Source organism: Schistocerca serialis, chromosome 5 (genome assembly GCF_023864345.2).
Source record: "Schistocerca serialis cubense isolate TAMUIC-IGC-003099 chromosome 5, iqSchSeri2.2, whole genome shotgun sequence".
Taxonomy (NCBI): Eukaryota; Metazoa; Arthropoda; class Insecta; order Orthoptera; family Acrididae; genus Schistocerca; species Schistocerca serialis.
In genome coordinates, this window is record NC_064642.1 from 621,447,987 (window position 1) to 621,472,190 (window position 24,204).

The 24,204-nt window shown below is 40.7% G+C and overlaps 1 protein-coding gene across 1 annotated transcript in view; it reads left to right on the forward strand.

Annotated features, from left to right (window-relative positions):
• The window catches only part of LOC126482142 (filaggrin-2-like), a 49,495-nt gene extending 47,515 nt beyond the window's left edge, over positions 1-1,980 (forward strand). The window contains exons 2-3 of the mRNA XM_050106119.1: positions 1,152-1,482; positions 1,593-1,980. Coding sequence (XP_049962076.1) covers positions 1,152-1,482; positions 1,593-1,980 — 719 coding nt within the window. The remainder of the gene's footprint in view (positions 1-1,151; positions 1,483-1,592) is intronic.
• The last annotated feature ends 22,224 nt before the right edge of the window (positions 1,981-24,204 follow it).

Genomic DNA, 24,204 nt, shown 5'->3' on the forward strand with positions numbered 1-24,204 from the left:
CATATTTTCATGCGCGTCTGTGACAAATACAATCCAGTAGTGCACAAGATGACGTCCATTAGTAATACATCTACATACATACTACGCAAGCCACGGTAGGGTGCGTGGTGGGGGCACTTGTATCACTACTAATCAATTACTTTCTTGTCCCATTTGCAAAAAGGGCGAGAGAAAAACGACTGTGTGCCTCCGTGAAAGCCCTAATTTCTCTTACCTTCGCGGTCCTTAAGTGATATGCACCTTGGCTGCTGTAGAATCGTTTTGCAGTCAGTTTCAAATTCCGGTTCTCTGTAGTTTGTCAATAGTGTTCATTGGGAAGAACGTCGCCCTCCCTCCACGACATTAATACGACCTGATGCGGATCCCAAACACTCGACCAGTACTCAAGAATAGGTCACACTACTCTCCAATACGCCGTCTCCTATACAGCTGAATTTCCTACAATTCTTTCAATAAACCAAAGTCGACTGTTCGCCATCCCTACTACAGTCCTTACACGCTGGTTCCATTTCATACTGCTTTGCCGCATTAGGCCTAGATATTTCATCGTTTGACTGTCAAGTAGCACTAACGCTGTAATCGAAAATTATATACAAAAAGCTGCAACACCATAAATGGCAGCTCTATACATGTGTGCCACACACACATCTTTACATATGTACTAGCTACTTTTGATGTGTCCCTTGAGGCTTGTGGTAAATTCTTGAAAATGACCAACAGTCGAAATGAGCTAATAGCACAGACAAAAAAACATACTACAACTTGTTTGGATCATTTTTTTAAACATTTGATATTTGTTTTTGACCCACTTCATTAGAGATAAACATTAATTTTTACCGTTAGAACTATTTTTAACCATGTGCCAGGTTTCTATCCCGTGCAACGCGGAAACTAGAGAAAAAATCAACATACCTTTCTAGTCGTAAATTTAATGTTTAATTTCGTAATGGGAAACATTTTCTCTAGAGGCTAGAAGGCACAGTTTTCGAGCTGTTCACTAAAAATATGATAAAGTGACATTTAACACTCCCCCATTAACGGTCACTCCAGCGGTCAGGATTTTTAGTATCTTGTTCATGACTTCCTCCTAGCACTGTGCAAAAATTTTCAACAGAACGAATTATTTCATCTGATTTTCCTTCTTGGACTAGACTGCAAATGCAGTGTCAAGGTGGAAGTGGACTTACTTGTTTATCAGCAGCAAGGCTTGCAACAAGGGCCGCAGCAGGGTGCACAGCACGGGACACAGCACGGCACACAGCACGGGACACAGCAAGGCACACAGCACGGCGCGCAGGGCACGCAGCACGGCCCGCAGCAGGGGCCGCAGCAAGGGCCGCAGCAGGGGCCACAGCAGGGACCGCAACTGCAAACAAAGGGAGCAATTATCAGCAGTCAGCATTCAAACGGCGAAGTACACAACACCGGCCATACCAGGGGAGTCCACAGGGGCCACAGCACGGACCGTAACTACAACAAAAAGTGAGCACATTTTCAGCAGTCAGCGCGGAAAACAGCAAAGCACGCAGCACAGGTCATAGCAGGAGTGTCTACTGGGGCCACAACTACAAAGAGCATATGTACATTGTCAGCTGTCAGCAAGGGACTCAGCAGCATGGCATATATGACATATGGTATGGCACACAGCAGGAGCCACACAGCATGGACTACAACTACAATGTGAGCACACTTTCAACAGTCAGCACAGAATACATCAAAACATGCAGCAAAGAAGACAGCAGAGGTACCAACAAGAGCCATAATATTGACCGCACTGGCAGTAACCGCAAATGGCACCGATTACACTGTCAACAGTCAGGACAGGGCACAGCAAGGCAGAAGGCGTGGGCTTCAGCAGGGAAGACGGCAACTACAAAGAGCACGTGTACACTGTCAGCTGTCAGCAAGGGACTCGGCAGCACATCATGTGGCACAGTGCGCAGCAGGGGCCACAGTACTGAGTACAACTACAAACAATGAACACATTATCAGCAGTCACCACAGACACAGCAGGGGCATCAACAGGAGCAACAATATGCATCACAACTGCAAACAATGTGAGTGCATTTTCAGCAGCATTTTCATCAGTCAGCACAGGACACAGCAAGGCACGTGGCATGAGCCTCAGCAGGGATTACAGCAACATGACCTCTGCAAAGAACATGTCAGCATCGTCCTCTGTCAGCAAGGGACTCTGCAAGATGGCGCACAAGGCATGTGGCATGGCGCACAGGGTGGGGCCACAACATGTACTGCAGCCAAACGAATGTGAAATTGTCAGCTAGGAGCATAATGGAGCATGCAGTCGCTGCAACAGGGAGCACAGCACTGAAACTGCAAAGAACATGAATACATCAACATTCAGTTCATGACACAAAAGAACATTCAGTGTGCTACTGAACAGGCCATAGCAAGTATGGCAGCTGCAAAAATAGTGTCTGCAACCACCATCAGTGTCTGTGGTGACTGCAGTCTTACTGTGCAGTATACTGGTATCATAAGTGTTATATTCTAGACACAGTACAAATGTAAATAATGTAGGCAGTCTGCACTGAACAGATCACAGAAAGAACGGCAGCTGCAAAGAAAGTCTGCAACCACCATCAGATATAAGTCTTACTGTGCAGTATACTCGTAGATGTTATATCCTAGACACGGTACAAATATAAATAATATAGGCAGTCAGCACAAAACACAAAACAGCATGTAGCATAGTGCACAACACGATCTACAATGCGCAACTACAACAATTGTAAATATGAATATATCATCAGCAGACAACATGGGGCCACATGATCTACATGGGACATGGGTTGAAGTAGCGAGCATGTGAGAGGACACAACTCAGTATCTGGTAGTACAAAATCATTTTGTCAGCACAAGTTACAAGACCAAGAACCAGTGGTAAAAGGACAATCACAGCATCCGCAGCTTTTGTTGCGACTGTTGCTATGGTAACTGTTTATGTGGGGAATGTTGGGGAAGTGAACATGAACTATGAATTAGATGATGTTGCAGCCAATCATATTGCTCGTTCAAAATTTCATGTCCTTTATAAGTGACGTTATCTATCATTTTATTTCACTTGCAGCAATTTGAGCAATTATGTCCCATTCTATACAACAGTTCGAAATTCATAATACGGAAAACGTAAAAAAACTATTACTATCATTAATTTGATTGCTGGTTCTATTAATCACAGCAATTTAACGCATGCTATTAGGTCCCAACCTAACCATCACCTAATCGTGACATCTTCGGAAAAAAACATTCAGACCAATCGATTCTCATTAGCTACCGTGTACTATCAGCCCTTGGCTACGACGGACGATAACAAACTGCCAACAGCAACAAGCAACAAGAGAGCAGTGCACCGGAAAAGAGTTAGTCCATACTAGATCGCGGGCTTCGACCAGTGACGTAGAAACATGCACCAAACGTCATAAACAGCATGGCGACTATTTCAAACGGACTAAGCTTCATATCAGTCTGTCACAACAACCAGGTTTTTTGCTTTCACTTCTGTTGACTTCAACCTGCAGATCAGTCCGTGGCTACAATAAAATTTTTCGCTTTCACATTTGTTCGCTCCGCAAACCGAAAATATGTATCAAAATGTTACGTCAAAGATGCCATTAATATTTCACTGGCTAAAGCCGACCACTAGTGCTAAGTACTCCTCTTCATCCAGTGCACTTTAGCGGAGATAGTAGGTTTACTCAGGAGTCTCAGTAGGAAACAGCACAGTGTAGCATGGACAAAACAGACGTTGCAGTATGGACTGCAACTGTGAAATATATAGTTAAGAATCAGCACAGCGTGCAAATAAAAGCTGCTTCAGTATTGCTCAATATTATAAAGAATATTAATTTGTCAGCATCTAACATAGTATACTGCGGGGCCTGCAGCACAATACGTAGCATAGGCACAGTAACAAGCATATAAATATACGGATTGGCTCCCTCTCCCGGCAAATCTACGCTTTATGTTTGCGTAGTATTGTTAAAATCAGCAAGGAACGCAGCATGGGAACCAATAAGGAATATATCAAAGAACACAGGAGTATACGGAATACTCAGAGGCAACAACAGCACCAACAAAGAAACATATTGTCTCCACTTAATGTTCAAACGCTTTATTTATCACAGGAGATGATATATGTAGAGTGGAATGCAGTTACCTCTGGATGAAGGCGTTACTTTGTTACTGTACACTCTGGAGTAATACGAACTGTATGATTCAACACTATGGGGCCCATGGACTTATCCAGAACTAAAATTTTAAAAATTTTATTTAATTTAATTAAATCTCTAAGTGATAAATCTCCACGTGCTCGGTCCTGCCTCTAACGACAATGAATTAGATACGTCGTTAACGTGAGCCCTGTTTCTTCCGTTAGCATCACAGACAAGCATATGTGACACTCAATATCTCTAACACGAAGCTGTGTTTAATTAATATCCCTTGCCGTTTGTCTTCCTTTCACATACAAAGATATAATTAGGATATAACAAAAGGCTCAAGTCACGCTCTATTCACTCCGTTTACAGCTTCAGACATTTTTAGGATACAGGGGACGTTACGCGTAGTCTTTATACGTTCACACAAAATTGGGCACTTATGCAGTTTAGCAGGTACGGAATCTAACCATAATGAATATGTAAAGTTTGTTGGTGATTGTACTTTGTATTTTCATAAATAAAGTGGTCTGTAGCGTAGCCCACTTGAGGTTAGGTTGGGAGTTTTTTTTTTGGAATGCGGCCGCGGCAGCGGCCGCCTATGATTTGAAAATACTGATTAGTTAGTGTATTACGCAATGTTGCGTCATCGGCAGCTCCGCGCTTATCGGGCAGAAGATATCGCCGACGGTCAAGGCAAAATGAAAATGGATGTTATATTCGAAATCAGCGCATCAGAATTCACTATATCGACAAAATATTGAAAAATAAAAAAATTTAAAAAAAATTTAAAACAATTTTTTTGATGTAAATAATTGACTGGGGCGAAAATAAATATCGTATTCGTAATCAGCGTATCAAATTTGACTATAATCGATCAAATTTTGGAAAAAATTGATAAATTTTTTCCGTACCTGCTAAACTGTATAAGTGCCCAAAATTGAGCTGCTGACAATAAATCTTGAATTTGTGCGCAGCTAAGAAGATTCTCTTTTCTAAAGTCTAGTGTTGTCATATTAACATACAAGAACTGAACACATTTAGTGAATGACAACTATTTTTATGTCTATGTACGCAAAGCCAGAGCCAAACTATTTTCTGCCCTGCCCTCAAACTTCAAAACTACGTATCTAGAAGCAGATGCCTTTACGAACTCGAATTACGAAACAACTGCTATGCGCATAATAAAATATAGGCAATGGAAACTATACAAAGACTAGTTTAAGTGTCCATGACAGGTTAATCGACGTTCAAATCAAATGTCGATATTCTGTTAGAAATGTTATAGTTACTGCGCAGAGTATTTATGATTGGATATGTGATCAAGTGTCAGTATTCGGCAAGAAACATTGCAGCTAATATATAATCTAGAGCTATCAAACAGATATATTTAAACAGTAATTTGCACAACTAAGGTTATTCCCGAAGATTTTACTGTAACACATGAATAAATGCCAGAAGGGCATTATAACAAGTTTTGTATTCACAACTATCCCTAAAGTCACGAAAACTAGCGTATGTTGAGTGATCAACCAAAAGAAAATAGTTGCTTGTTAAAGTCCGTGTATTTGCATTCTTAATGAATTCATACGTGAACTTAAAACTTCCGATTACTGATTTACATTTAAGCTGATACTGGCAAATTCGGATAATGTAAAACTCACAAACGTTTTTATGGATGTTACTATTCGCAAACGAAGTTCCTCAAATTCCGATGCAACTACGTAAGTGTAGTCACGACAGTTTCTCTAACAGCGTGCGTTAAAAACGAAGAAGTAAGCGTTAAAATTAAAATTAATTAAGGTAACGTCGAATATCCAGAAAGAATAAAACGAAGTTACGGAACGACATTAAGGAGGAAATGCAGAACTGCGAAACATTACTTCAAGGGCAGATAGATAAATGGATATTATTTCTTCGTGGACAGCCATATGAATCATGTCCGCGGATAATCATATGAATATTCCAAAGAAATCGCGCTCGAACGTTTTATGTCGTATGAATAATATTCGTGGATAATCATAAGAATATTTCAAAGAAATCACGCTTGTTTGTATTATGTACTTTCTTAAGCCGAATGAAGTGACTATTCTACCCATAATAAAAATTTAAAAAACTGTCATGTGCATAAGAACATAAACTGCATCACCATGTACGGCTACACTAAATCGCAAGTTTGAATGAAATCGTATCAAATTATCACGTCCACTGTTTGTACCTCAGAAGTAATCAGTATTAAATCTCGCCAAAGATCATGGCACAAATATAGCAAGAGAACGATATTCAGTGTTAAAAGGGGAAGATACTGAACGGTACAATTATTTATCGGAGAAGCATTGATAGAAAGCGTCTCTTGATACGGTCAAAATTCAACTGTACGTTAACATTAATGGTACACACAAAAGATTCCAGAAAATTATCGTGTCATATGTAACAGTTTAAACACAACGAAGGCACAGTTTAAATCTAAATGTGGAACAGTCCCATCTGCTTCTAAGCGTTTTTGTACACAAGTTCAGGTCCAAACACCATTCTTGTAAAATTAAATCCAGTGATCTAAATTCGAGAAAAAAGCAACCGGATCAGGGTTATAAACCACAACCGGATGTATGCGATCATGAACTGTACATACGTAAATTAAATCTTATTTCACTAAGGCTCAAACCACGATAATGTTCACCTGCCGGATGTATGCGATAATGAACTGTACATACGTAAATTAAATCTTATTTCACTGAGGCTCAAACCACGATAATGTTCACCTGCCGCAATTATATTCATTACAAAAACGATTTCCTCAAAAAACAAAATTATTGCGTTAATTTAGTTTCTTCGCTGATGGCAAGAAACATGGCGGAATCTAAACTGAATTCATACGAGAAATGTTAATTTGTAAAAATTCATCGCTGCATTTTCGACGAAAGCCGATTAACAAATCCTACAAATAGCATCAACTTTGTTCAAACACATTTAATTAAGCCCCAATAAATCTGCATACCAAATCATTTCGTTGTAGTCAGCAAAACTAGAATGAAAAAACGGTAGACAAAAAAAATACGATTATTGCTAGTGCCAGAATTTAAAGCCAGAGACGCGTTGTGACAAAAAGTCACAAACGCCCTTTTACCCGAACTATAAAAAAATTTTTCATTACGTAGAATAAATATGAAAACTATCACGAAGTCAAACACATAAATACACATACTAAAACGACTGAAATTTGAAAAAGAATTTTCACTTACCCAGGCATTTTGTGGTGTGGTTATTAACTAACCAAAGTAACAGAGAATTTTGAAATTGCCAAAAAATTGGCAAATATGGAGTTGCTGCTCAATCTGATCTGTACAGACCAGGTTCCAGACTGACAATGGCGAATTTTCATCGAAAGACAAACTCGTAGCGATTATGTGACGTATTGTTCATTGTAGGCAGAAAAATGGCTGTCGTTTCGGCCAGAACTGTGACCGGATAAACGTTTGCGTTCTTTGCTCTCGCAGGAACATTTTCTCGAAACTACATTCAAATACGTGGGAATGAACTCTTTCGTGGAATCGTGAAATAATAAATGGGAAGTATGATCCTTTACGTTTTGCAGAAACCGCCAGTTCCACGTTATATGTTCCACATACACACAGAATAATAAAGAAAACTAACAACTGACAATGTTGCTAACATTACGACAGAAATAAGTCCCGATTATGGACACGACAGCAGGCATAATAGTTAATTCATAGAGAGTATCCCAGGTATGGCCTGTCGTAGTACTGTCGTTGCGATCGAAATCATATCTACTAGTTTATCACTGAGATGCAGGTTGTGCCAATTCAACAGACGCACAAAACTTGACAATTCCGTGTAGCCCTACTGCAAGTAAGCGCACTGCCAGGCGATTCGATTGCTGATTTTACATGCGTTCCGTATAAACTTACTTCTTTGTCAACAACTTGTGGGTAGTTTGAACAAGTAATAATAAATGTGAAGCCCTCGTTCTTGTAACGTGATGGCTGCGTCACATGTTTTTCAATTCACAGCAAGGAAGTTTATAATCTTATACCTCAGTACATAATTCAGTTCAAAATCCTATCACTGTGTGTGCACTACCTTTTTCCGAACTACTCTCAGTCTCATATCTATTCTTTGAAGGCTTTGATGACATACTGCTTCGACGTCCTGTTAGATGCGATGTTTCCAACCTTTTCTGCCAGTTCTTACCGCTCATTCTTACTTGAAACACAAAACTGTATACTATAAGATCATAAATAAACTATCAAAAGTCAAAAATGCATACAAAATTAAGATTCGAAGCGAAATAATTGTCTTTTTCGTATACGTGCTGACGTTTGCTGACGCCAAGTAGGTGTATAGTTGTGTTGCAGTGCTTCTAACTATACCCGGACACTACTATTGCGGGTATCGAGTTGGCGCAGGGTGGGCCGTTTCTGGTCATCTGAGGCGCTAGAGGAGGAGCTCGGAATTACACAGAACACCTTTTTTTCCAAGTATTAGACTTTTTGCCTCATATTTTAGAAGGTCCAAAGAAACTTTAATATAATTAAAAAATGATTGTTTCAAAATTTTACAGTGGTGTTATCCCGTAATAATCGCTCCCTTTGCAAACTTAAATGTTTTTGAGTCAAAAGTTAAACCTACACAAGAAGATAACACGTAAAAATAATTTTTCAGAAGGATAATAAACAAACCCACTGAAGATAGTACACAAAGTAATGAAACATGCCTGGGTAAAGCTATAATACGGTGTCCTGCATAAGGGGGAATTTCTCTCTAGATATCTCAGAAACTACGGAAATGAGAAGAGCTACAACATCCAAAAGATGATGTTTATGGTGGGGTTTGTAACATAACGTTGGTGGAAATGTAGGGCGACAGTTCAACATTGTAAGACACAGTAGTTGCGTACCACAAATGTTCCCAGCGTGGTCAAACAACTCTGAATGACGAAGAATGAAGTGGAGACCACCTCTCAGTGAATAATTAGGAATATCAAGACAAGCAGAGGCCCTAGTGCTCGAAGACCCCGCGTCTAAAACTCAAGATGATAGTGGAAGATGTGAAAATAAGTCCCTGATCTGTTTTTATCTGACACGGTATTTTGAACATGACGGAGACAGCCACCCGCTGTGCCTGTCGAATCGAGGCAATAGCGAAAATATTGCAATGTGTCGGGCCACTCCAGACGATTTGTAAAGTCGCTTAATCAGCAGGGATGAGTGTTGGGTTTTCACTATGTCCCAAGACAAAGGAGCAAAGCAAGCAGAGCAGATACGGCACCAATAGATGCGAAGACTCAATCGTCATTGGGAAAATTGATATAGATTGTTTTTTGGTCGCTAGTATCAGATTATGCCTGTATGAGTCAAAGCGCCACAGCAGCATCCATCGACATGTCCTGACGACGTTGCAGGTACTAACAAGAAGTGTCATATTCGCAGCTTGATTTTCCCAGGTGTTAATTAAAACATTTGATACTTTCGTACATGAGTCCATACTCATACACCAGAAAACTCTATGTAAACATAATTTCTCTAACTTAAGTGTCGTGGACGTTAAGTGAGAGGTACATTGGAAAATGCGCCTTCTGAGTTCTCAAAATTTTGCACTTGCTGAACAAATTTGTGAAGCTTTCAATTTGATTGGACAAAGTCCTGACGAATCGTATAAATCTGCTTCCTTTACTGAGAAAACAAAGGTGAAATGAAGAGATTACTTCAGCAGCTCAAACGACAATTAATTGTCATATCAGCGGTATACCGCTAGCTGACAAACCAGGCTTTGCCCGACTATTCATTTTGCCAATTTTCCATTACAAACGCACAGTTTCTGTACGCTGGACGCACCTGCTCTGCTTATCTATATCGCAATTTCGTAAACGCCTCTGTGGCAATGCCTCTTCATAGTCCTATAGGCAGCCATTGTTTTCACCCACAGCCGTCTGCGCTTCGCGGTTGAAAGCTGTCAAAAGAGCTGCCTGGTGTTAGGAAAGTACAGATGTATTAAACCTTCATGCATAATACGGCATTCTTTCGCGCATCTCAGTGCTTATGAAATTAGATCTCCTCATCTATCTTTCCCTGAAGAAGACAAACGGTCTTGCGCTGTAAAACGAGAGACATTATAGAACTCCCACTACTCTAAGAACCGATAGACGAGAGAAGTGTTTTACACATTTCAGCTAATAGCGAAGCCAAGTGTTTCGGCGATACCATTTAAAACACTAGGATTATCGATGATTAAGCTACTGTAGCGATAACGCTTGCCATAGGCGAAAATGTTTATCAAGAAACCTAAGTTATATATGTATTGGTAGAGATGTGGGAAAATCGCTATTTTATTGATAAAAGAAAACGTACTGATACTTTGTTCACTCGTATTTTGACACCTCGACTGGAGTCTGCGAAGAAGCATTGACACGTTTCGCACGGAACATATGTTTTAATCTTGCGTGGCATTGTGATCGTCTTGTTTCGAACACTATTCAGTTCACAGAAATTAAATGGTCGCAATATGTTGTTACCGTATAGCATCATAGACGCCAAATTTGTGTATACATTAAAAAAATTTCATTAAATTGAATTTTTTGCTGTTTAAATTACCCCATGCCAAAAATAAAATATAAGGGTTACTTTCCCGCGACTTCGCACTATACAGGGTGAGTCACGTAAGATAAAACACCCAGTTTATTTCCCGACCGGCCCCACATATCGAAACGAGGTTTTCTGGAGTTGATAGTATGATGAGGGACACGTAATATTTTGTATGGAGAATGCTCTAAATTCTGGTATCAACCTACGTACTGAAACAAGTGTGTTTACTTTTTATGGAACTATACGCTTTTCATAACGGCATTCAATAGGCCTTGGAAAGACTATTATAGTGATATAGCGATTGTTAGTACTGACCCTGAAACCTTTCGCAAAGTATTCCGAGAAGCGTACTAAAACGAGGAGCAATCAATGCCGCCACAGTCGAGTATTACGGTTGTGTAAACACCGCCAAGCAGAACTCCCTTGTGCCAGTGTCTGTCGTTATATGTAGTTAAACAGGCCTACGCTACTAACAAAAAATCTCATTTCCTGTTCGACACAGGTACAAGGGTGGCAATGACGTTTGTGGTTCAAAATGGCTCTGAGCACTATGCGACTTAACTTCTGAGGTCATCAGTCGCCTAGAACTTAGAACTAATTAAACCTAACTAACCTAAGGACATCACACACATCCATGCCCGAGGCAGGATTCGAATCTGCGACCGTAGCGGTCGCTCGGCTCCAGACTGTAGCGCCTAGAACCGTAAGACCACTCCGGCCGGCAATGACGTTTGTGTATGGATCTAATGCTATCTTCTGGGGCATCAGATATGGCTCAGGAAAACTATTTCAAATGTGCGTACGTTTCCAGGTTTTTGTTGAAACGACTACAGATTCGTCAGCCAGTTTTCCATTACTATTTTAACAATACTCGTTCGACCTTCACCATATAGAAGTAGCAAATATAACTGCTCCTCAATGGTGTCTGTGTCCTCATGCAAGAAATGCTGAAGCAGAAACGACCTGCCATAGACAACATAATTTCTCCTAATTCTAACGATCTGAATAATTTCCTTTATCTCATCATATATTCTTTTACTTATCTGCACAACGATGGGGATGAAATGATCGTGATTAGGACAACACAACACCTAGTCGCTGAGTGGAGAAAATCTCCGACCCAGCCACTTCGGCGACTTCCGCGTCGATGGGGATGAAATGATCATGATTAAAACAACAAAACACCCAGTCCTTGAGTGGAGAAAATCTCCGACCCAGCCGGGAATCGAACCCGGGCCCTTAGGATTGACAGTCTGTTGCGCTGACCACCTTTTTATTTTATTATTTTTTTTACATAATAGTGAAAAAAAATCCTGCTTCTGTCGGTACAAAACAAGAACGGTCTACATTCCTCTTTTGGGCGCGTACCTCGCTAATCCCGTTATACCTCGCGTTGGTGTCGGGTACGTCTTCACGTGTGGTTGTGGATCCTCTCCACTGTCCTGGTCCTTTCTTGTTCTGATACTTGTAGTCAATAATTAAATTCTCCTACCCGGGACATCCCAACTGGGTGGGGGATCAAGCAAGGCACTCCCTAAAAAATTTGCGTAATATTTTCGATATCTCGGATGTCTCATAAGCTGTGAGTGATGTTCTTGTAGTAAGGCCCAAAAGTCGAGCACATTCTTACTGCCGTCTCGGAAAAGATAACGCACAGTCAAACCTCGAATCCAAGTCACTGCGTTTGTCTTTGTTCGGGGATAATATGTCCTATCTGGGAGAAGTGGTATCCGTGGTTCAATTACTTGCGGCCCCACCCGAAGGAGGAAGGCGATCATTTTTTTGACCAAACACCATACGTCCGCCGAAGGTCCGCATATCAGGCGATGCTCCTCTGTGTCTATAACATTGCACTGCGGACCCAGTGGCTCGTCCGCCATATGAATTGTATGCAACCTGGAACGAGTCACGTATTTCCCATTTACCACCTGATACCACAGTGCGCGCGTTCCCGTATCAAGGTGTGGGTGGTGCACTGTACGCCATACCACTGACCACGTAACTGTTGGTTGGCGGCGCTCTACGGCATTATTCGGCCGTCGTCGAGTCAAGATGTGATATATATCACGTGCCGTGGCCGTCCTGGCTGTCGGTAGTTCCATATGTACATAACTGTGTTCCACAAAAAAAGTTCGCATATGGGCAAGCGATGGTGAGATGTGACACACCGCTACCGGAGCCGAACGACAAGGTGGAGCGAGTTCGCCTATCAAGGTGCCCGTCAGACTTGTCTGGTGTCGTGTCCACATCTTTATCATTGTGGTTACATAAATAGCCACTGCTCGGTCGCGTACGTAGACTAGTCCAAGACCTCCACGACTACGAGGAAGGGTGAGGGTTTCGTTGTTGTTGTTGTTGTTGTGGTCTTCAGTCCTGAGACTGGTTTGATGCAGCTCTCCATGCTACTCTATCCTGTGCAAGCTTTTTCATCTCCCAGTACCTACTGCAACCTACATCCTTCTGAATCTGCTTAGTGTATTCATCTCTTGGTCTCCCTCTACGATTTTTACCCTCCACGCTGCCCTCCAATACTAAATTGGTGATACCTTGATGCCTCAGAACATGTCCTACCAACCGATCCCTTCTTCTGGTCAAGTTGTGCCACAAACTTCTCTTCTCCCCAATCCTATTCAATACTTCCTCATTAGTAATGTGATCTACACATCTAATCTTCAGCATTCTTCTGTAGCACCACATTTCGAAAGCTTCTATTCTCTTCTTGTCCAAACTATTTATCGTCCATGTTTCACTTCCATACATGGCTACACTCCATACGAATACTTTCAGAAATGACTTCCTGACACTTAAATCAATACTGGATGTTAACAAATTTCTCTTCTTCAGAAACGCTTTCCTTGCCATTGCCAGCCTACATTTTATATCCTCTCTACTTCGACCATCATCAGTTATTTTGCTCCCCAAATAGCAAAACTCCTTTACTACTTTAAGTGCCTCATTTCCTAATCTAATTCCCTCAGCATCACCCGACTTAATTAGACTACATTCCATTATCCTTGTTTTGCTTTTGTTGATGTTCATCTTATATCCTCCTTTCAAGACACTGTCCACTCCATTCAACTGCTCTTCCAAGTCCTTTGCTGTCTCTGACAGAATTACAATGTCATCGGCGAACCTCAAAATTTTTATTTCTTCTCCATGAATTTTAATACCTACTCCGAATTTTTCTTTTGTTTCCTTTACTGCTTGCTCAATATACAGATTGAACAACATCGGGGAGAGGCTACAACCCTGTCTTACTCCCTTCCCAACCACTGCTTCCCTTTCATGCCCCTCGACTCTTATAACTGCCATCTGGTTTCTGTACAAATTGTAAATAGCCTTTCGCTCCCTGTATTTTACCCCTGCTACCTTTAGAATTTGAAAGAGAGTATTCCAGTCAACATTGTCAAAAGCTTTCTCTAAGTCTACAAATGCTAGAAACGTAGGTTTGCCTTTCCTTAATCTTTCTTCTAAGATAAGTCGTAAGGTCAGTATTGCCTCACGTGTTCCAACATTTCTACGGAATCCAAACTGATCTTCCCCGAGGTTGGCTTCTACTAGTTTTTCCATTCGTCTGTAAAGAATTCGTGTTAGTATTTTGCAGCTGTGACTTATTAAGCTGATAGTTCGGTAATTTTCACATCTATCAACACCTGCTTTCTTTGGGAGTGGAATAATTATATTCTTCTTGAAGTCTGAGGGTATTTCGCCTGTTTCATACATCTTGCTCACCAGATGGTAGAGTTTTGTCAGGACTGGCTCTCCCACGGCCGTCAGTAGTTCCAATGGAATATTGTCTACTCCGGGGGCCTTGTTTCGACTCAGGTCTTTCAGTGCTCTGTCAAACTCTTCACGCAGTATCATATCTCCCATTTCATCTTCATCTACATCCTCTTCCATTTCCATAATATTGTCCTCAAGTACATCGCCCTTGTATAGACCCTCTATATACTCCTTCCACCTTTCTGCTTTCCCTTCTTTGCTTAGAACTGGGTTTCCATCTGAGCTCTTGATATTCATACAAGTCGTTCTCTTATCTCCAAAGGTCTCTTTAATTTTCCAGTAGGCGGTATCTATCTTACCCCTAGTGAGATAGGCCTCTACATCCTTACATTTGTCCTCTAGCCATCCCTGCTTAGCCATTTTGCACTTCCTGTCGATCTCATTTTTGAGACGTTTGTATTCCTTTTTGCCTGTTTCACTTACTGCATTTTTATATTTTCTCCTTTCATCAATTAAATTCAATATTTCTTCTGTTACCCAAGGGTTTCTACTAGCCCTCGTCTTTTTACCTACTTGATCCTCTGCTGCCTTCACTACTTCATCCCTCAAAGCTACCCATTCTTCTTCTACTGTATTTATTTCCCCCATTCCTGTCAATTGCTCCCTTATGCTCTCCCTGAATCTCTGTAGAAACCCCTGGTTCTTTTAGTTTATCCAGGTCCCATCTCCTTAAATTCCCACCTTTTTGCAGTTTCTTCAGTTTTAATCTACAGGTCATAACCAATAGATTGTGGTCAGAGTCCACATCTGCCCCTGGAAATGTCTTACAATTTAAAAACTGGTTCCTAAATCTCTGTCTTACCATTATATAATCTATCTGATACCTTTTAGTATCTCCAGGGTTCTTCCATGTATACAACCTTCTTTCATGATTCTTAAACCAAGAGTTAGTTATGATTATGTTGTGCTCTGTGCAAAATTCGACCAGGCGGCTTCCTCTTTCATTTCTGTCCCCCAATCCATATTCACCTACTATGTTTCCTTCTCTCCGTTTTCCTACACTCGAATTCCAGTCACCCATGACTATTAAATTTTCGTCTCCCTTCACAATCTGAATAATTTCTTTTATTTCAGCATACATTTCTTCAATTTCTTCGTCATCTGCAGAGATAGTTGGCATATAAACTTGTACTACTGTAGTAGGCGTGGGCTTCGTAACTATCTTGGCCACAATAATGCGTTCACAATGCTGTTTGTAGTAGCTTACCCGCATTCCTATTTTCCTATTCATTATTAAACCTACTCCTGCATTACCCCTATTTGAGGGTTTCGTATCCGACCTTAAAAAGCAGACCTGTGCTCACAAAATATCCTAGTGCCGCCAGTATTCGGCGGGCCAACACCACCGGCATAGGAAGAACTTGTGCCAGGTGGGGGATGCGAGAAGCTAGATAAGTGTTGGCAAAGGTGACCCGTTGTATCATATCCAGTGCCCTTAACCTGTGACTTCGGACACGGCGACCATCTGGCAGTACGACCGTCTGTATTAAGGTTCTGCGGCTACGTTGTTTCTCTCTGATAACGTGATACATCGACGGTGATTCTCCACGGACTCGCTCAAAGTCCCTTGCACGGATTGCGACATCCTCCAGACGGCGGCTCGTTATGGAAATTATTTGGGCCTGTGCTCGTTTTATACCAGCACGACGCTCCTGTGAAGGTGCTTGTACAGAAAGTTCGCAGAGTATCGTGAAATAAGATTCCGTCGCGTGTCGCCTCCACATCATCTGCTCTCTTCCGTATGCAATTAACGCTCGGCGCAATGCAGGCTTAACACATTCCAGCCACCACTGCAACGTCGTCGGATATGTCGGGAGGCGTCGTTCACACACGTGCCAAGTGTCTTCGATTATGCGTCTGCACTCAGGTTCCCTGAGGTGTGCTGTATTCAGTTTCCAAACACTACGACTCTTCCACCCTTGTTGACGACTCAGGGAGACCGTGCTTATATATGCTATGTGATCTGAAAAGGCGACAGGCCACAATTCCGCATCGAGGATCGCAGGTTCGAGACGACGTGTTACGTAAATGCGATCGAGACGACTTGCAGAGTGACTCGTGACGTAGGTGTATCCACGTCTGTCTCCATGTATCGTCTCCCATGTATCAATGAGATTCATGTCCTGTATGATTTGCCACAGCTCCAGGCATGAAGTGTAACGTGGGTGTTGATCTCTTGGTGCGAGCGCGGAGTTGAAGTCGCGTTCATACCGACATAAGATTAGTGTTGCAATCTCCTCTGTGTAAAATCGGGATCGATCGCGCCGTCTGTCGGACCCCGACGGTGCGTAAATGTTAACGACCCGTACTCCCAGCACTGTGGGCGCCAGTCCTCGCGCTGACGGCAGGTACACCACGTCCTCGGCTACTATGCCGCTATGTAGAAGTATCGCTGTTCCGCTTCCGCCGTCAGTAGTAGGTGTAATGTATGTATCGTACTCATATAGGTCGGGGAAGCTCCCAACACAAACTTCCCGCAGAAGAACGATGTAGACGTCTGACGCATGCAAAATTTCTCGTAATAATTGCAATTTGACAGGCGTTCTGATCGTATTAATATTGATAGAGGCTGTTCGATGTGCCTGCCGCTGTACCACTCAGCTATCGGGGACGGACATCTGCAGAACTAATAGGCATATACGCTTGTAGTATTCTGCGGTACCATATGGCTTTGGAATTTCTGCCAGCACTGACTGCACGCGTTCCTTTGTGTGTCTCATCATCAACGCTATTACATCAGTAAGAAAGCGGTTAATGACCTGAATGAAAGCTTTCAAGCCCCTTGCAGTCTGATTTTTGATACGGGCAAGTGATGAGACAGTGTATTTTGTTACTGCAGCCTTCAGCATCGTAACAGACAAGTAGTTATTTTTCAGTACAGCGTCTCACATTGATTAATACACAGAAATGTTAGTAGAACTCTAGCGCGTCGCATATTACAGAGCGTAAAAGTGTGGTAATTATAAATCAAATCCAGCCGTTAGTTTCTCTCAATAAAATCAAACGTCCGTACACACGTAAACACAATGATGTTCTTCTTATTTAACCCAAATTATCTCGTGTTAAAGACTTAAGATTCCTGTTTAGTCATCTGAAAATCTGGTTACTTTTTTAAATCTTGCCCACATAGTACATTCCTTAAAGTCAGTACTGGAAACTTTTTCAACATGTTGAAAAACCATAACGATAATATGAAAGACATTCATATACGTATTTCTCACACTATTTTAAAAGATAATTACAGGTATGATTGGCTGGATACGTTTTTGGGCGCTAGGGAAGTGATACATTCGTTCCTACGTCCCCATTAAGTCCATCACTCTTGTCCGTCCTACAAGAAAATAAACTAGATTTTTATCTGGATTCTACAACGGTTATAATGCACTATAAATTGACTTCATAAGTAACAATCTCTGTGATTTAATCACTGTAAACATCATTTGCTATATTATAGAAAATTATCAAAGCGTCAGCAGTTTGGAAAGTAATGAATCAATAATAATAGTAAGTTATAATTGTGGTCTTCAATTGGAAGACCGGTTCGATTCAGCTATCCATGCCACTCTGTCCTCTACAAACCTCTTCACCTGTTGCAACCCACAACCTTCTGAATCTGCTTCCTGTATTCATCTCTTGGTCTCCCGCTACAAATTTTACCCTCCACACTTTCCTCCAACAGTAAACTATTGATCCCTTGACGTCTCAGAATATGTTCTATCCTGATGTCGACATTTGGATTTTGAAGTGCATACACTAGACACATCACAAGTTTATTTTACAGACTCTATGCTTGTATTACGAATACAGGCCCCTTCAGAATTAAAACTGCTGCATACTTCTCCTCAATTCTGACGGGAAATCTGTTTGTAAGTTCATCAAAGTTTCCTGTTCTTTGTAAAGTCGCAAGTAAGCACACGAAGAAATTTAAAGTGTGTGATAAATTTCTGCACTTGAAATATTCTCAAAAAACAGTTTACAAATTTCAATTTTTGATTTATTATGTACATTGTGATCTAACATCAAAGGCGACGTCAAAATTTTAAATCTCAAATTCACTGTTTCGGCGCTTTTGCATTGTGGTCGAGCGTCCTAATACATTCAAAAACGGTTCCTTCTACATCCACAGATATATGCAATAGCACGTAAATACTCAATGGCGAGTGTTAGCGGTCGATAGTGCTCCATGGAAGTATAGCACAGACATCCGGAAATGTTATTAAGGTAATGCACATTAACAGATTGTTGAAAACTGTCAAGAGCATTTTAAAAATGAGATGTGATAATAACGTATATTTTACTAAAAAATGACTTACATCATCTCAAATCGAAAGTCATACATCCATATGCACAAACAGAATTGCTTAATAGGCAGGTTTGTCAAGAACAAAGCATGTCACCGCAGGTATAACACGTTTCACAGTCAGAATCAGATGATCGGTTCATTTTTTCTGTTAAATGTTACATTCATAGTAGTACAAGCAGGAACGGAAGTTTATCATAACGCGGCCGGCCGTTCGTCCGTATTGGCTGCTACACCGGAACTGTTAACCGTCTCGTGTCATTGTCGAGAATATAATTTCAATTTTAATTTAAAATACATCCACAACCAATTCTGCATCTTATTTAGCATCATTATTTATGTTAGCAACAAATTTAAACAAAATGGTATATACAGATTCGTAATTTTTACTTTTTTTCCTTTTCCATTTTATTTTATTTTTTCTCTAGTTTTATTTTTTCGCAAAATTTTCAAAAAGATACTAATAATAAAACTGAATTTGTATGATATAACATGTAAAATAACTAAATGTACTATCTGCTGTATAATAACAGGCAGCAGGACTTAGCTTGAGAAATAAATAAATAAATGCCGAAAATGGGCGCAAGTGACTATACAGGGCGAGTCATGTAACACGTATCACAGCTTTTAAATCGGGAACGGTTCCAGATATCGAAACGAGGGTTTCAGCAAATGATATTATGCTAAGGGGCACGCACTTTCGTATGTAACATAAAATCTTAACTGTTCTATTGATCTAGTATGGTTTAAAAGGTAGAATGATATGTTTTTAACGGCAACCGATAGCGCTTGAAAAGCCGAGTACAACGATATAATAGTTGTTAATTTTGAGGTTGAAACACTTCACAGAAAATTTCGATAAATATTCTGAAGCTGAAAAGCAAGTCGGCCGAAATCGGCTACTGTGTTGTAAACACGCTCATTGTATGCTATATCGATGTTACTTGTTGGCAATCGAACATTTAATTATTATAGCGCAGACTGGAACTCGATAGTGGGGAAAGGACAAGGTAAAATAGTAGAAGAGCATGTACAACATGGAAGGAATTTGTACAAAGCACAATTTAAACAAATTTCTAACATTTTGATTCAAGAACCGTGAAAGACACACATTTCGAAGATTACGAGCGAAATATGTGAACTGCGACTTCCATTTCTTAATTTATTGGTTATGAAAGGCAAATTACAAAAACGAAGTTGCACCAACGTAAGTTAAGGAAATGGGACTCGAATACGTTAAAATAACTAGAGGTTGTAGGCAGTTTCATAGAGATTATTATGCAATTATTCACCGAAACACGGGAAATTAATAAAATAGAAGACGAATGGCTAACTTAAGAGACGAAATAATGAAATCAGAGGATCGAACAGGCAAATCGACAGAGTCCTGTAGAAACTTCAGATAACACAAGACATACTTAATTTGACTGACGACACGAGGAAACATGCAAGTGTAACAAATGAAGCAGGCAAAAGAGAATAAAGACTTCTAAAATATGAGATTGATAGGAAGTACGAAATAGTACAGCAGGAATATCTAGAGGATTAAGGCAAGGCTGTAGAACGATGTATGACTACGGGCAAGATAGATACAGAAAAATTCTAGAGACCTTTGTCAAAAAGAAAATCAGCTCTATGTTGTAGGATGGCAAGCCAGTATGAAGCAAAGAAGGCAAGGCTGAAAGTTAGAGGGAATATTTAGGACTATACAACAGGGGGAAACGACGCACCACGAAGAAATCTTCAGAATTCGGCAAAAATCGGCAGATGTGATGTGCTTGTACAGGGAAACAAATAATTACACTTTCAGGAAAATTGGATAATTTATTCAAGAGAATGAGCTTCACATTGGGGCACAGGATATCGTCGACGTACCGACCCCTGGCCTATAATCTCATTGACTGAAGTAGCATCGTCTTCCGTGACGAGTCCCGCTTTGAACTGAGCACCGATGACCAGCGACCCCAACAAGTACCATTTCTTGTCATAAAAGGATCCCTTTGATTTCCATTCGTGGCACCCATCATGGTGCAGCGGTACGTCGACGATATTTTACGCATCGTTTTGTTGCTCTTTATGGCAAGTCATCCTGGGCTCACATTTTAGCAAGATAATACCCCGCCCGCACACGGTAGAGTTTCTACTGTTTGTCTGCGTGTTTACCAAAACCTACCCTGAGCAGCAAGGCCACCGGATCTCTGCTCGATTGAGAACGTTTGGAACATTATGGGTAAAGTCCTTCAACAATTTTGCGATTTTGGAAATCTAATGCGCCCATTTGACAGAATTTGGCACGATATCGTTCAGGAAGACATCCAACAACCTTGTCAATCATTGCCAAGCCGAAAACCCGCTTGCATAAGTGTCAATAGTGGACCGACGCCTTATTGACTTGCTCAGTTTGTGAAGATCTTTCTCTTCATTGAATCATTAAACTTCACTGAAAATGTAATCATTTGTCTTCCAGTAATTCCTTCGTGTTCGTAGTGCGTCATTTTCTTTTCTTTGAGTTTATTATATAAGGAAAGATGAAGGAAATGAAGAGGAGATCAGAACTATGCTATTGCGAGAAGAATTTTACAGAATACTGAACGAAATACTGAAAGAGCTCAGTCAAACTTGGCACCTGGAGTATGCGACATTCCCTTAAAACTATTGAGATCCTTGAAAATACTGTTCCACCTGGTATGCGAGTTATGTAAGACTTGAGAACTGCCGCGAGCAGTGGCCGAGCGGTTAGAAGCGTAATCTCACTGACTGCGCGGCCCCTCCCGCCGAGGTTCGAGTCCTCCCTCGGGCATTGGTGTGCGTGTTGTTCAGAGCGTAAGTTAGTTTAAGTAGTGAGTAAGTCTAGGCACCGATGACCTCAGCCGTGAATAAAGACTGCTGCTGCAGATGTGAATAATGCTTAACCCTCTGTTCATTAAGTCATGGTTGCAATATACTGACACGAATTAAGCGTCAGCAGTTCAACGTACGGCAAATAATGGTACCCTTTAGGGAAATGGAAGCAAGGAACAGGAAAGGACACCAAGTGCACTCAGTGTGTGTGCCTGGGGGCCTCGTTCAACTTGTTGAAGAGGCTATTCCAGCAGCCATTAAGGGAACAGGTTGGAACCAGCTACAGATTGTGGTGCACGTTGGAACACATCTGGGCTCCGAGGTCATTCTTGGTTCGTTCGACAGCGACTGGCAGAGAAGGTTGAGAAGACAGTCTTGCGCATGGGGTTCAACGAATCTCACAATTTGTGGCACTGACCCCAGAACTAACCTTGGCCCTTTGATTCTTAGTCGAGTAAAAGGACTGAACCAGACACTTCGAAGGTTCTGTGACACACTAGACTGCAACTTCCTGGAGATGCATCATAGGGTTGAGAACTGTAGGATCCCCCTAAATGGGCCAGGTGTGCACTACATATCAGAGGCTGCTATTCAGGCAGCTGACTGTGTGTGGGATCCACACAATCCAGATATCGATACCTGTAGGAAATCCTAAAGTATCAGCGTAAGATCGAAAGAAGTGTCTCACACAGGCAAGAATATTAAAATACTAGTGGTAAACAGACGAATTCGCAACGAATTGCCAGAGTTTGAAGCACTTAAGAGTAGAGGAGATGAAATTACATCAAAAAGCAAAGAGCCTTTTCTATCATTCGCCCCTTCCACTCTCCCACAACCTTCCCCCGTACTCACAATTTCATTTCGCTTCCTACTCCTCACATTTTCCTCTAATTCACACTCCATCACACTGTTATATACTGATGTGCACTCATGATGGTGTCTCCCTTCCCTTTACTGAAAAACAAATTCCCTCCACCACTATTCCTTTCCTAATCTTCCACAGTATATAAATACACAGAAACATAGTTAAATAGAATTACACACATACAAAAATCTAATATAACAAAGGTTGTAGGTCAAAAACGAAGTAGTGGAAAGGTTACGTTTGCAACACTACAAAACATAAATCACAACACAGAAGTACGAAACAAACAAAATACAAGGGTGTGCATAAAAATGTGTTGTGAAAAACATAAGAAATGCATAGTGCTGTAGAATACCTAAAATTTCCACCTAAATTATCAGCGTCTAACGCAGAAAAACAACTAGCAGACAGCATTTCCCAACGTAAGCGATAAATCAAGCAAAACCACCGAAAGTACAAATCAACATATTCTTAACGAAATGTTTTTCGATCTAAAAGCAAATCAAAATGTAAATAACTTAATTACAGACCACAGATGATGCTATATCTCAATAAAGCGAAACGCTTCTAGTGAAAAAAAAATCATGCGTTTTTGTAGCTGCAATGACAGAACAAAAATACTCTCAAGAATTGTAAAGCAACTACGGACACTATGGCCACACAAATGAAGAAATTACTTGTTATTGTCTCACGAGGAACCGCTTGTAAAAGTGTTAAGTACACACGGCCGTTCCTGCCTAACGCGCGAATCGGCCGTGAGAAGAGAGCGTCACACCTTGTAGTGCAAATATCCAGGATGACATGAGCGAATTTTTAGCACCCAAACCATCCAAAAGTGGCACGTACCATTAATGTTTTGAATAACAGGCAGTTAATATACGAAGGTAGCTAGCAGAGGAAAATAAAAGCAGTGTTTGATGTTACATTACAGACGACTTCCATCAATAGGGACTTTAATTTGTTGAAATGAAAAATTTCTTACACGTACATGATTTTATAACAACTCCTGTAGTAAAGTTCTTAGCCTAATTCTTGTATATTCTTGTATATTTGGTGACCATACACCAATTTTTCTTTCAGCTGGGGCCAGATTGACACTACCATACCGAGTATGAGATTTTTCTACCGAAATATTTTCTTCTGCCCTAGATGGAATAGTATTACCTTCTCGTAACGAAATAAAAGTATCAAAGCCTAAACTCAATGAATGAGTACAGTCAATGCTTGATGAAGTAGAGAGTTTAATTCAGTTTCAGCGATGACTCACATCTTGATCAAAATTATAGAAGCAAACATGACAGTGACTCAGTATTAGGCGAGGAAGAGGAAAATGAAAATGAAGTGGAGAACGAAGAGGTCAAAAGAAAGTAAGACAGAAGTTTGCTCTTTCAGTTGTAGCAGAGCAATAAGCAGTGATAGTTGAAAAAAGATTGTAGGAACTGCGTATAAAACGCTTATTTGGTTTTGTTTACTTCCTGGTTGGAGACGTTTACAGTTTCTATTATTTCATTGTTACGGATCGTATTGTTATAACTCATTAATAATTTCTGACTCAACGATTTGTGATATAAAAACATTCTTAGTACAGAGAATTTTTGTTATTTTTAAGTCACTTTTGAAGTTGTTTACAACAAA